The sequence below is a fragment of the Mytilus californianus genome, unplaced genomic scaffold (assembly GCF_021869535.1).
Source record: "Mytilus californianus isolate M0D057914Y unplaced genomic scaffold, xbMytCali1.0.p SCAF_5, whole genome shotgun sequence".
Taxonomy (NCBI): Eukaryota; Metazoa; Mollusca; class Bivalvia; order Mytilida; family Mytilidae; genus Mytilus; species Mytilus californianus.
The window spans coordinates 95,232,541-95,244,713 of NW_026262701.1; the positions used below are offsets into that span (position 1 = coordinate 95,232,541).

General features: G+C 33.9%; 1 protein-coding gene across 1 annotated transcript; it reads left to right on the plus strand.

Moving 5' to 3' along the window:
- Positions 1-1,089: 1,089 nt before the first annotated feature.
- Positions 1,090-12,173, plus strand: LOC127702818 (B-cell receptor CD22-like). Its single transcript, XM_052207118.1, has 4 exons — positions 1,090-1,413; positions 10,995-11,261; positions 11,508-11,771; positions 12,139-12,173. The coding sequence occupies exons 1-4, from the start codon at positions 1,107-1,109 to the stop codon at positions 12,171-12,173; spliced, it is 873 nt and encodes a 290-aa protein (XP_052063078.1). The 5' UTR covers positions 1,090-1,106.

The following is a 12,173-nucleotide window of genomic DNA, read 5'->3' on the forward strand; positions in this document are numbered from 1 at the left end:
AACCTTTACATGACCTTAAATCAAAAACATGAAACACTCATACTTTAATTTTGTTTTGTAGTGTTGTTTGTTATTTGCCATCATCAATATAACTTTGTTACAATCATAACATTAAAATGTTTGTTTCAAATTTTTGGTTAACCAGATAGTAAACATCGAAAAAAGAGAATAAAAAAGAAATTCTCTTTTTCAAATTGAATGCATTAAACGTTTTCAAAACAGTTACACATTTTAGGTTCGTTTAGAATATAATATTTTTTCAATTAATATCAAGAATAAGTAAATGCAATTTTAATATTGGCTGAAAATACCAAAACACTTTCTTAAAATCGAAAACGTTATGTCATGTACTGATCTACCTTTTCATAATTGATGATCTTGATAAGTGTAAACACTGAAATTACTATTGATTGTTAACACAGATGTGAAAGATGCAAATGGGACATTCAAACACGTAAGTCTAAAACAAACTGACAATGTCGTTGGTATAATTTTTAACTCAATAAACGTTTTTGAAGGATGTTTTACTGTTGGATAAAGGTCATCACAATAGAAATACTCATACCTCCTTTCATTTTTACTTGACTATTGTATGGGTTCTAATAAAATACGGAAAACCTCTAGTGGTCCAAATCCTTTTTTGATAATTTAGTGCTCACAGTTCAGACTTAAAGGGCCGCTCGTTGTTCAATGTTTCTCTTTTGGAAAAACATGGTATTTTCAAACATGTCTTTAGGGACAAAAGGAACTTATTGTGTATTGTTCTTGAGTTACAGTCTACATGGTCTATTGTAATTTAGCATAATTTTACACAGAACTATACCGCATTTCTTTCTTAAAGTTACAGCACATTCCATTTCTAGCTTGCTTTGTTTTTTCATTATTGTTGATTTAGGTTTAAAAAGTAAATTTTAAACCAGACGTAATATGTGATCGGCTTAAGTTTGATTTGATTGCACCTGCAGAATTATATTTTGGGAATAAAATAAAAAGGAATTAATCCGATATGTAGACTGTGATTTTTGCATTGGTTGAGCAATGTTTAAGAGGCTATCACGACATTTATACATTATATCATTACAGTTCCAATCACAAAAGTAAATATAATGGCAACACCATTCGATGATAATCCGGTAGAAATTGTGACAGGAAAAACACAACAATTTCAATGTAAAACAGATGCTGGCCGACCATCTTCAAGAATACAGTGGTATATGTCTGGCACCAACATCACCAGTTTGGCTACCCCTCAGGATGTTATTTGTAGTCTCAATTGTAATGGTAAAGTTATATCATCTAGTGTACTGACATATACTGGGAATCGTGGAGATGAAGGAAAAATCATGTACTGCACAGCTCTGAATATCGAAAATCAAAGTGTAGGATCCCAGAACAAAACTGTTGAAATATTGTGTAAGTACAAATTTGTATAATCTGTAATTCCAAAGAATATTAAGATAGCACTCCACAATTAGGTGTGTAGTTTTGCATTTTGGCCCTGTGGATTTTTCAAATATGAGAGCTAGTGTGTGAGAAAATTAATTTTCCTATAGCTGAAGATTAATATAGCCTTCATAGTACTTTGCAATATTTTATGGCAAATAAATGCAGAATGTTGCCATGGATACAAAAAAAGAAGAAGTATATTTCACCATGTTAACTTCTGAAAATCAAATTGATGGAATATATTGATTGCATACATATATGCACATGTATGAAACAAACAGTTGGCTTAATGTATTAAAAAGTCAGGAGTAGAAGTTGATTAAACATTTTGTGGTTCAATTTTTATGAATCTTGTTTGACTACAGCGTATCACACATGCAGAGAAACGTTACAAGTATCTTTCCGTGAAATAATTTGATTTTAAACGACATAACATAACATCATGTATGTGTTTGTTGCGCACGATAAATAATTAAATCAATGTAATGTGGTTGGTAGATTTGGCTAATAAGACAGACAGACGCTATAGGCTTCAGGCCTTCCTATTTTAAAGATCAGTCTGTACCTATCAATTCTTATACCTATACCAAACCAATTGCAACTAAAATTTTCAATTACAAACACGTGTTGCAGGATCTCAATATTGACGACTTCAAGTCTAAGCTACCTGATTGCACCTGTGCTAGTTCCCCATTCATATATAATACGGCTTGCCACGTTATTACCGGTGACCTCAATATTAGGGTCTTCCAAGTGCTCCACGAAACCTTTTTCCAAATTATAAAGATCCATTTTATCAGCAATCAAAGCCGGGCTTCAAAGTTATTGCTATTCTAGAGGTGGCGTGAATCAGATGTGGATACTTAAGAATTCCAAAGATCTTTTATATTACATACAACCTAAGACTCTTTCATCTTGCAAAAGTAACACAGCATTTGACTTTTCTACACTTCACACAAATGTTCCCGATTCCAAACTAAAGACAAATTGAAAGAGTTGGTATTGCTTTGTTTCATAAAAAAATGACCTACGTTGATACAAGTATTTTGTCTAAAGGAGAGATAAATCCTACTTTGTAAAAAATCACTCTGATTCAAACAAAAAATCTCTGAAACTGACATTATCAAGATGCTTGATTTCTTGATTGACAACATATTTGTTACGTTTGGAGGACGTGTTTTTCAATAAACAATCGGCATTCCAATGGAAACCAACTACCAGTATGTCCCTCTTCTTGTCGACTTGTTCCTTTATTCTTATGAGGCTGACCTCATACAGGAACTTATTAGGAAGAAAGAAAAGAAGTTAGCAGTATCCTTTAACTTTACTTTCCGCTATATAGATGATGTTCTCTCACTAAATAAATCAAAATTTGGTGACTATGTTGAACGCATCTATCCCATCGAACTTGAGATAACGGATATAACAGATACAGTTAAATCTGCCTCATATCTTGACTTACATCTAAAAATTGACAATGAGGGTCGGTTGAAAACAAAACTTGGCGACAAAACAGATGATTTCAACTTTCAAATTATGAACTTTCCATTTCTATGTAGCAGCATCCAGCAGCGCCTACATACGCAGTATATATCTCCCAATTGATACGATATTCCCGGGCTTCTATTTCCCCATCATGATTTCCTTGATAGAGGGTTGCTGCTTACAAGGAAGCTATTGAACCAAGAGTTCCAAATGGTGAAGTTTAAATCATTCCTTCGTAAATTTTACGGACGCCATCACGAGTTTGTTAACCGTTATGGAATGGAGTATCCTTTTCACAGATGATAGCGGATATGTTTTAGGCCTAATGTCGTTACTACAATCCTTTCCCCTTTTCACGAATGTGACGTACCGAATTAGACTTATTACCGTGTTGCTTAATCTTTAGTTTTCTATGTTGTGTGTTGTGTACAATTGTTTGTCTGTTGGTCTTTTTCTTTTTTAGCCATGGCGTTGCCAGTTAATTTTCGACTTATGAGTTTGAATGTCCCTCTGGTATCTTTCGCCTATCTTTTATGAATGTCTAGCAGACAGAATGACATTGTACATTCAATGATGAAGGGATCCAGTTTGCCAATAGAACACAAAACGTCGTTCAAATCAGTATCTAGTAAAAGAGTTTCTCTGCAAATGGTAATAAAATAAACCAAACCCAAATAAAACATGACACTATGTAGTTGAATATTTTCTGAAAATGTGTATCTGTTTTAATTTAATCTGACAAAAAGGAAACGAATCTTTTTTCATCAATTGATGCAAATTCATCAATAGAATTTTCGAAACTATGCCTTAGAATACACAGGAAAACAAAAACAAGAAGGGAAATATGATAAGTTCACTTTTTCAAGTATCGAATATGCTTAAAAAACACCCATTAGCTATATACCCAATAAATACGTGTACTGCAAAACATGTAAATATGTTTTTATTCGGGCGGCTTAGTACCGAAATTTGACAAATTCCTGCAAATGATGATACAAGCATAGGATTTGGCATATACGTTCTTTATGGTGTACTTTATCATATTAGAGAGGTGAACAACATATTTTTAATTGTTTTCAAGGTGATCATCTTGAATTTAAAAATTGACATCAATTTTGCTCAATAATAGAGATTGAAAACAGATGCACTCCTTTTTTAACCTTGATATAGGGAGTGACAACTATTTGAAATACAACAAAATCACATGAAAATACGTTAAACAGACAGGAATTGTAAAAAGAAATCACCACTACCGGTTAGGGTGGTAAAAGTTCATACAATCGAGTAAATTAACAGGGGTAAGGATATGCAATAAAAATGTCCGTTTGAAACATAGGTAATTATTTAAGATATGCAGGAAGGCCGAATGATGTATTATCCTGCCATATTTTCCCAGGTATTTCGTTCTAACAGCTATAAGAGTACAAAGTTGTACAGGTCAAACCAGCTTCATAACACTTGCATCTACCAGAACATGTTTTTTGTTTCCACATTTGTTGAACTCAAGGCATGAGGCTGCAATGGTTGCTAATTGTGTCCAATTGGGAATCCACAACCCATTTGTTATATCCCTAACCCATCCCAAATCGCCAGGACTAGGTAGATGTTGTTCATGTGTGACTACTTGTCCCTATAAATGACCACTTTGATATGCATCTCGTTTGGTGTGCTCAAGCAATGCAGCTCTGGTGAGCGGAATTGCGTCATACTGTCTTTGTTTGCGTGCAAACAATTCAAGCCAGGTTTCATTGATGTCAAATGTTGTTGTAGTTCTGAGCTGATTATCAGTGTCGACTTACATTCCCTTTCGGCTGCACTTTTGATATGAACACATAGCTTTGTGTCTGCTTCCTCGTAATTTCCAGGAATGAGATCAATATGGTCATCCTAAGAATTTGTCATAACATCCTTTTGTCACAAAAATCATTTTGTCAGATTGAATCGAGCAAATTTTATCGGCAAGGAATTGTAACAATTCCGTTCTGTTTTCGTCCACTCTAAGGAAGCTCGCCAAAGATTATGGAGTCCAAATGGTGCCCACAGCTTTCCGCCTGGTTCAAGCAACCCTCGCTTTAAGTATTTGTGCTTTTAATATGTCTTCTTTGTAAATATCAAATATAATGGCTACTCTTGAATGTTTTGAAGTAAGGTGGTTAATGTACCACAAAATCACAACTTTCACGTACTCATCAAAAGTGTATGTTCCACCCTGTGGTCATGAATTTACCATAGCCGCATCATCAACTACTACTATGTCTGACTGAGGTTCTCCTCATGGCAAATTCCCCAAAGCTTCCAGAACGTTAATAAGCTGTGAATGAACGCCAATATTGATTTTACCACTTTGAGACAATAAAAGGAGGAAATTTCTAATTTTTGTGACTAAAAAACTCTTCAGAGTCGCATTGTTTGCTTTGACAGGATATACAAAGCATTGAAAACAGACTGCAGTCTATCGGGCAAGCTTGCACATTGTTTCTTCGGAACTTTTCTTTGGTTTGCAAATGAACAACAGAAACTTGTTTTTTCTTAATAGGTTCATAAATGTTTGCCTTGTTTGGCATTTGGGTTATGAAGTCATCGTACTGATTACATCTGGTTTGTTTAGTGTGCAACAGTTTCCTTGTATCTGCTTGTACAATATATTTGCTGTTTCTCTTGTAGATATAACCAGAATCCTCAAGAAATGGATCTCTTCTAGCTCCAACAATTTCTGTTATTGGATGTTGACAAATAGAGATTCCGGTGTCATGAAAGAATGATTTTGATGTTGTTGAGCTTGGGTTGTGGTCCATGCTGTCGACCGCAACTATGGTTAACACTTTAGTCATAGATGCATGCTTTTTTCATTAGTTTTGATTGGCTTTGAACTAGCTGTCAGTAACTGCGAGTACTCTCAGATCTGTGCTTAGTTTCTTTTTGTTGTTGGGATGTACAAGTACCCGTCCACGTCCACTCTGTATTTTTGTAAGATGTATTTCTATTTGTATCCATCTAATGTTTTTTTCTTTTTTCAACTGATTTTTATACGCCCGTCAAATTTTTGACGGGACGTATTATGGTATACAAATGTCTGGCGTCCGTCCGTCTGTCTGTCCGTCTGTCCGTCTGTCCGTCTGTCTGTCCGGCGTAAACATGTCGCACCGTAACTTGAGAATGACTTATCCAAATTTCATGAAACTTAACATAGTTGTTTCTTATGATGGTCAAACGATCTGTATACTTTTTGGTGAAAATAAGATTAAAACTTTTTGAGTTACGGGACTTAGTAACTAAAGCGGGTGTGTGTGTTTTTCACATGTCGCGCCGTATCTCAAAAACAATTTATGATTATTGCTTAAAACTTTACACACTTCTTAGTTATATTAATCTTAAGATCTGTATACTTTTTGGTAATGATTCAAAATTTTATTTTAGAGATATTGAGTATTTTGTTAAAAAAGGGGGAGGGGTTTTTCACATGTCGCGCCGTATCTCAAAAACAGTTTATGATTATTGCTTAAAACTTTACACACTTCTTAGTTATATTAACCTTAAGATCTGTATACTTTTTAGTGATGATTCAAAATTTTATTTTTAAGTTATTGAGTATTTTGTAAAAAAAGGGGGAGGGGTTTTACACATGTCGCGCCGTATCTCAAAAACGATTTATGATTATTGCTTAAAATTTTACACACTTCTTAGTTATATTAATATGAAGATCTGTATACCTTTTGGTTTTGATTCAAAATTTTATTTTAGAGATATTGAGTTTTTTGTAAAAAAAAAAGAGGGTACTCGCATGTCACGCCTTATGTCAGAAACTATTTATGCTTATTGCATAAAAATTCACACACAAGACGACGGGCGTATCATGCGCTCATGGCGCAGCTGTTTATTATAGTTTGTTCTTATGTTGTACTGTTACACCACTGTCCCAGGTTAGGAGAGGATTGGCGCCTTCAAACTAGTTTAACCCCGCCACATTCTGTATGTGCCTGTCCCAGGTCAGGAGCCTGTTGTTCAGTGATTGTCGTTTGTTGCTGTGTTACATATTTGTTTTTTTGTTCATTATTTTGTACATAAATTAGGCCGTTAGTTTTCTTGTTTTAATTGATTTACATTTGTCAATTCGTGGCCTTTTATAGCTGACTATGCGGTATGGGCTTTGCTCATTGTTGAAGGCCGCACTGTGACCTATAGTTGTCAATTTCTGTGCCATTTGGTCTCTTGTAGAGAGTTGTCTCATTGGCAATCATACCATATTTTCTTTTTTATACTTTGCCCTTCAATAGGAGGACAACCACACCCTCAATCAAATAACGTTCAACTACAGTTTCGCCTACTAGTTGAGTTGATATTTCCAGTACCCGATCATAAGAGATGCATAACCCATGTTGAAATAATGTAACTATAAATTGTCTCTTCCTGGTTTTTGCATAGAGTAATAGTGAAAGATACACAAAAAATAGTGTCTCACGATCAGCTGAATGTCTGTGTTGAACATGAACTTTCTGGGTGTTTGGATGATACTTAAACATTAATTGTTGTGCCAGAGCTAAGTTGGACTTTGTAGAAACTTTGTATAACTGTGATTTAATATCAGGTCCATGCTCTATAATTTTCACAAACTGTAACAAAGGAGGTGGTATGCTGTCATCGATATATTCAGAAAATGTTGTCTTCTTAGTAGCTAACTGGTATCGATTCATTTCGGTCATCTTTGCCATATGCATGGTGTCATTGTAATCACAAGCAAACGCGATAGCTTGTCCTATATCTTTTTTCAAACATCAAAAGAATATCTCTGCCTTTTGCGTATGCTTCAAGTTCTGACATCTTCTGCAAAAGCTTGTCCTTCAGGCACGTAGAATTTAGCTGTGCAGAAGAAGAACCAAGTTGTGTCAATCTTTCTTCGTATATGTTTACCTAGGTCTTCTAATCGAAACACCACTGACTCTTCAGAATTTGTTTGAGTTTCAAAGATGTATGCTACCAGCTCAACTGATGCAGTTTCTATCATTATATTTTCCTCCTGAGTACTACTGCTTTCGGCATCTGTTTATACCCTTTTTGCTCTATATCTGTTGTATACAGCTGTGAGACAAAAAGGGTGATACTTTAATTCTTGTGGTATGACATCACAACTTCTTAATTTTGCCAACAGCTGTTTATCCTGTAGCACTGTTGCACAATCCATTATTCGTTGGTTCAGTTTCATTGCCATTGTCTCTCTTAAAGCAGATACAGGCCACTCCTTATCACAAATGAAATATTTATGCACATTTCCATCGAGATCTGGCTGTTATTCTTTCGAACGGGGAACAAAACGTTTAGGAGACTTACATTCACTTGAACTTCCAGATGGCATTGGTGAATTATGGCGTTTCTGGTCTCTCTAAATGTTTTGTATTGTTAAACTTTATTTTATATGATGACGACGGGTTGAACATCTCCTTCACCACGGTATTTGGTTGGGTTCTTGTTGATCAGTCTTTAATTTTTTCTATGTTGTGTTTTGTATATTGTATTTTGTCTTTTGGTCATTTTTCGTTTTTTGTTTGTTATGGGGTTGTTAGCTTGTTTCCGACTTTTGAGTTTGAATGTCCCTTTTGGTATGTTTGGACTTTCCTTGACCTTATTTACATGGATCATTTTATAATGTTAAGTTTATGTGATACTTGTAGTCAAACCTTCATATTACAGACTTTCAGCATAAAATCAATCATGATAAACAAAGCAGGCGAGGCATGTCAGCGTGTGGACTCTTGTTCTTATTAGAATTTTGAGTTGGAAATCTCTTATACTCTTATTCTGACGATCATGGCGTTTGTGTAAAAAAAATCTATATTTAGCCTATAGAAGTCCATTTACGTTGCGGACGTGATAGAAAACGTCATGGCAAAAGTGTTGAAACAATAATCATACCCGGATAACGGAGAAGTTAAAATAAAATTACGCATGTTCATGCTATTTGATTTTTTTTAAGACGAAGTACTGAATGTGTCAAAGGTTGAGACTACAAGATTTGTGACGACAGAATACATTTGCATAAAAACTATCTGCTTGTAAAAGAAAACAATACAAATTAAATATTTTCCATGCACATAAGTGAACTACACAGTATAGTCGGCTGCCATCATGTATTAACTGCATGTACCATTTAAATTACAAACGTGAATTCTGATGGTAAGGTTGACAACATAATCTGTTCCTGGAATCTCAATTTTTAGTCCAATTAATGAATAAACTATTAAATTATACAATATTTAATATTCCAATTCTCAGTTCTAAATAATGATGTCTTCGGTTTTCATACACAAATGTTTAACACGATTTGATAGTCTTTCACAACGTTAGATTTCTCTTTTTCATTTTTTGAAATGTTGCCATGCCAGGTCGGTTACAGGTTGCTATACGACATATGTTTGTCCATTTTATTGAAGGCAGTATGGTTGTTTACATATACATGTAGCCTCTGATAAAAAGCTTGTATAATTGAAATTCACACCACATCGCGTTATTTTTCTTTTATTTTAAAGTTATAATTGTTAACCAATTTAATTACCGAAGTTTACATAACATAAATTTGATGGCCGAATTTACCCTCCTTCGTCTAATTTAAGTGTAGCATTCAAATCCTGTGATTTGACAATTCGTTGCTACACTTCTATAGCAAACTGTTAAGTAGTGTTATTACCGAATATGTGTTTATCACATCATTCTGGGTATCATAAAATATACGGTAAATGACATTTTTAATCTGTCTTTCATAGAGATAATTAGCGTTTTTGTCTAAACTCAAACCAAACAAACACTGTAATGTTTCATATTTCCGCCATAATCACGATTTCTACTGTATACTCATCTTATGAGCAAATACACACACAAATAATCAAAAATAATTTCATTGAAAATAAATAAAAGAAAATATGCAATATACGTCAATAAAACAATAACCCATGACTTGTTATCGCATTTTGAAGTACAACATGTTAATTTGAAAACTAATAATACGTTGAACACGGGATAAACTCATAACGTTTTGCATTTGTAATCAAGAATAACGTATGTGTTTGTGTGTACATTTATAATATTATATTATATATAAATTCTGGTGTGCTGATTTATAATATGTACAATGCAGAAATCTTTGAAAAAATCATTTATGTGTTTTAAATTTCGAGCGACTTCAATAATCCATACCCATATATGTTCAATAACCTCAGCTGGTAAGTAAGGTATTGAATATTCCTTAACAGAAAGTATGATAAGCATGAAAAGTACATGTAGTTTTATGAGAATCAATCATGTTTTGATTAAAAAAATAACCAAAAATGTGTTTTGCATTTTAAAATCGGTCAGTATATAAACGTTGAACATAAATAACGAGTCGGTAGAGTGACATGTAACTACTTGGTACATGTATGTGCCGTCATATTTATAGTACATAACTGTATTTCAACGTCACACTGACATTCCATCTTATCGTGAATCCCTTTGCAATTTGTCATAATATTTTAAACAAGTCAGTGCAATAGCCAAGTTTAACTATAAAATACTTCATCGTTACGAATATTGCATGAAGTTGATTTTGGTTCAACAAACTGCGAGCAGTTTATGATATTGCATTGCTCAATAAATGTTCATCTTTTAGTCCAGATTAATCGGATAATGGTTCATAAAGCAAATACTTAAAACTTGCAATATGTCCCGTGCCTAATCAAAGTCAGGTCAGTGGTCATCTTATGCCATGTATCTAAGCTTTTCTGTCGTTCGGCAGGTTCGGTACTGATGGACAATATTCATAGTGCATGTACAGGTTAATTGCAGCTCTTCTTTAAGACTCCAGGCGACTAAGAATTCAAATTCGCATAAATCATGTGCATAGTTGAATGCTAATGTTGTAAGTTCTGTAATGTTGTGTTGCTAACTTATTTATATAAATTAAATATAATTTGTTGTGCAACAATTCTGAAAAATAGATCGTTTTATATTCGATTTACAACAACATATTATCAGAAAGTTACTGAATATTCTTATAGAATTACTACTGAGGAAAAAACAGATCTTCTTTATTTCAGATGGTGCCAGCAGCGTTATAATCTCTCCAACCTTACAGATCTACACAGTAAAAGAAACTATAGAGGGTGTTGGTCCCATCAACTGCACAGCAGATGATTGTAACCCAGACTGTGCAATGACATGGAGTAGACCAACTATGTCTGATGGGTATATCTCAGTATTAAATTTACAGAAGATAAACAGGACCCAGGCAGGGAATTACAGTTGCAATGCATCAAATACTGCATGGAGTAAAACATCCGTTGCTGTCAATGTTATTGTTCAATGTTAGTAATAATTGTAAGATTACCACTATTTCATAATCTAATTGAAAACAGAAATGAAGAGTAAAAAGAAAAGTGAAAAATGCCCTTGACATTTTATGATACTCCAGTTCAAGTTTAATCGGTCAACATTTTGTCAATTTAAGCAACATCTGTTGTAAGATCCACATTTGAAACGGACAAAAACAGTAAGAAATTATGACAAATTAAACATTTGATTCAATTTAGCATTTGATATATCGTTCATAGATGGTCCTGCCGTAGTCAACATTTCGCCACCGAATCAAACCTACACAATTAAAGAGCTCACAGGAAGTGCTGGTCATATAATCTGTAACGCTGATTGTAAACCTGATTGCATCATTACATGGAAGGGAAATAACGTTCCTGTTGGTACAAATAATATTCTCTACCTGACAAATATAACCAGAAAACAGGCGGGAAATTACCAGTGTACAGCTACAAATAATGTTGGTAATAATACATCTGTAACAGTTATTGTAATTGTTTTGTGTAAGTATAATCCACTTAAAAACCAAAAACAACGTTTATAGTTAACATGGTTAAGTATAAAAATAATTAGATGTAATATGATTGCCAATGAGACAACTGTCCACCAAAGTTCAAATGAAGTGGATGTTAGCAATTATAGTCAACCGTACGGCCTTCAGCAATGAGAAAACCCCATAACGTATAGTCTGCTTTAAGGAGACAAAAAAGTTTATCAGAAGTCTTTTGTTTTGCTTTATTCTATTCCTTGGTCAATTTGTAGTAAAAGAAATCCTATCTGAGAATAATGCGACTTATATTGCAAAATTCACAGCTCAATTTAAACTGTAATGTATGACTTTAATAGAAAATACTTGATATTTAACTTCAGACTACAGGAACATAAACTTCCAATATCAAGATTAA

What these genes read in the sequence shown, in the direction of transcription:
- LOC127702818 (XM_052207118.1), top strand. Translation starts at nt 1,107, where the DNA reads ATGGCAACACCATTCGATGATAATCCGGTAGAAATTGTGACAGGAAAA. An exon ending in CAAAACTGTTGAAATATTGT is followed by an intron (nt 1,414 to 10,994) that starts GTAAGTACAAAT and finishes TCTTTATTTCAG; the next exon opens with ATGGTGCCAGCAGCGTTATA. An exon ending in AGTTATTGTAATTGTTTTGT is followed by an intron (nt 11,772 to 12,138) that starts GTAAGTATAATC and finishes ATTTAACTTCAG; the next exon opens with ACTACAGGAACATAAACTTC.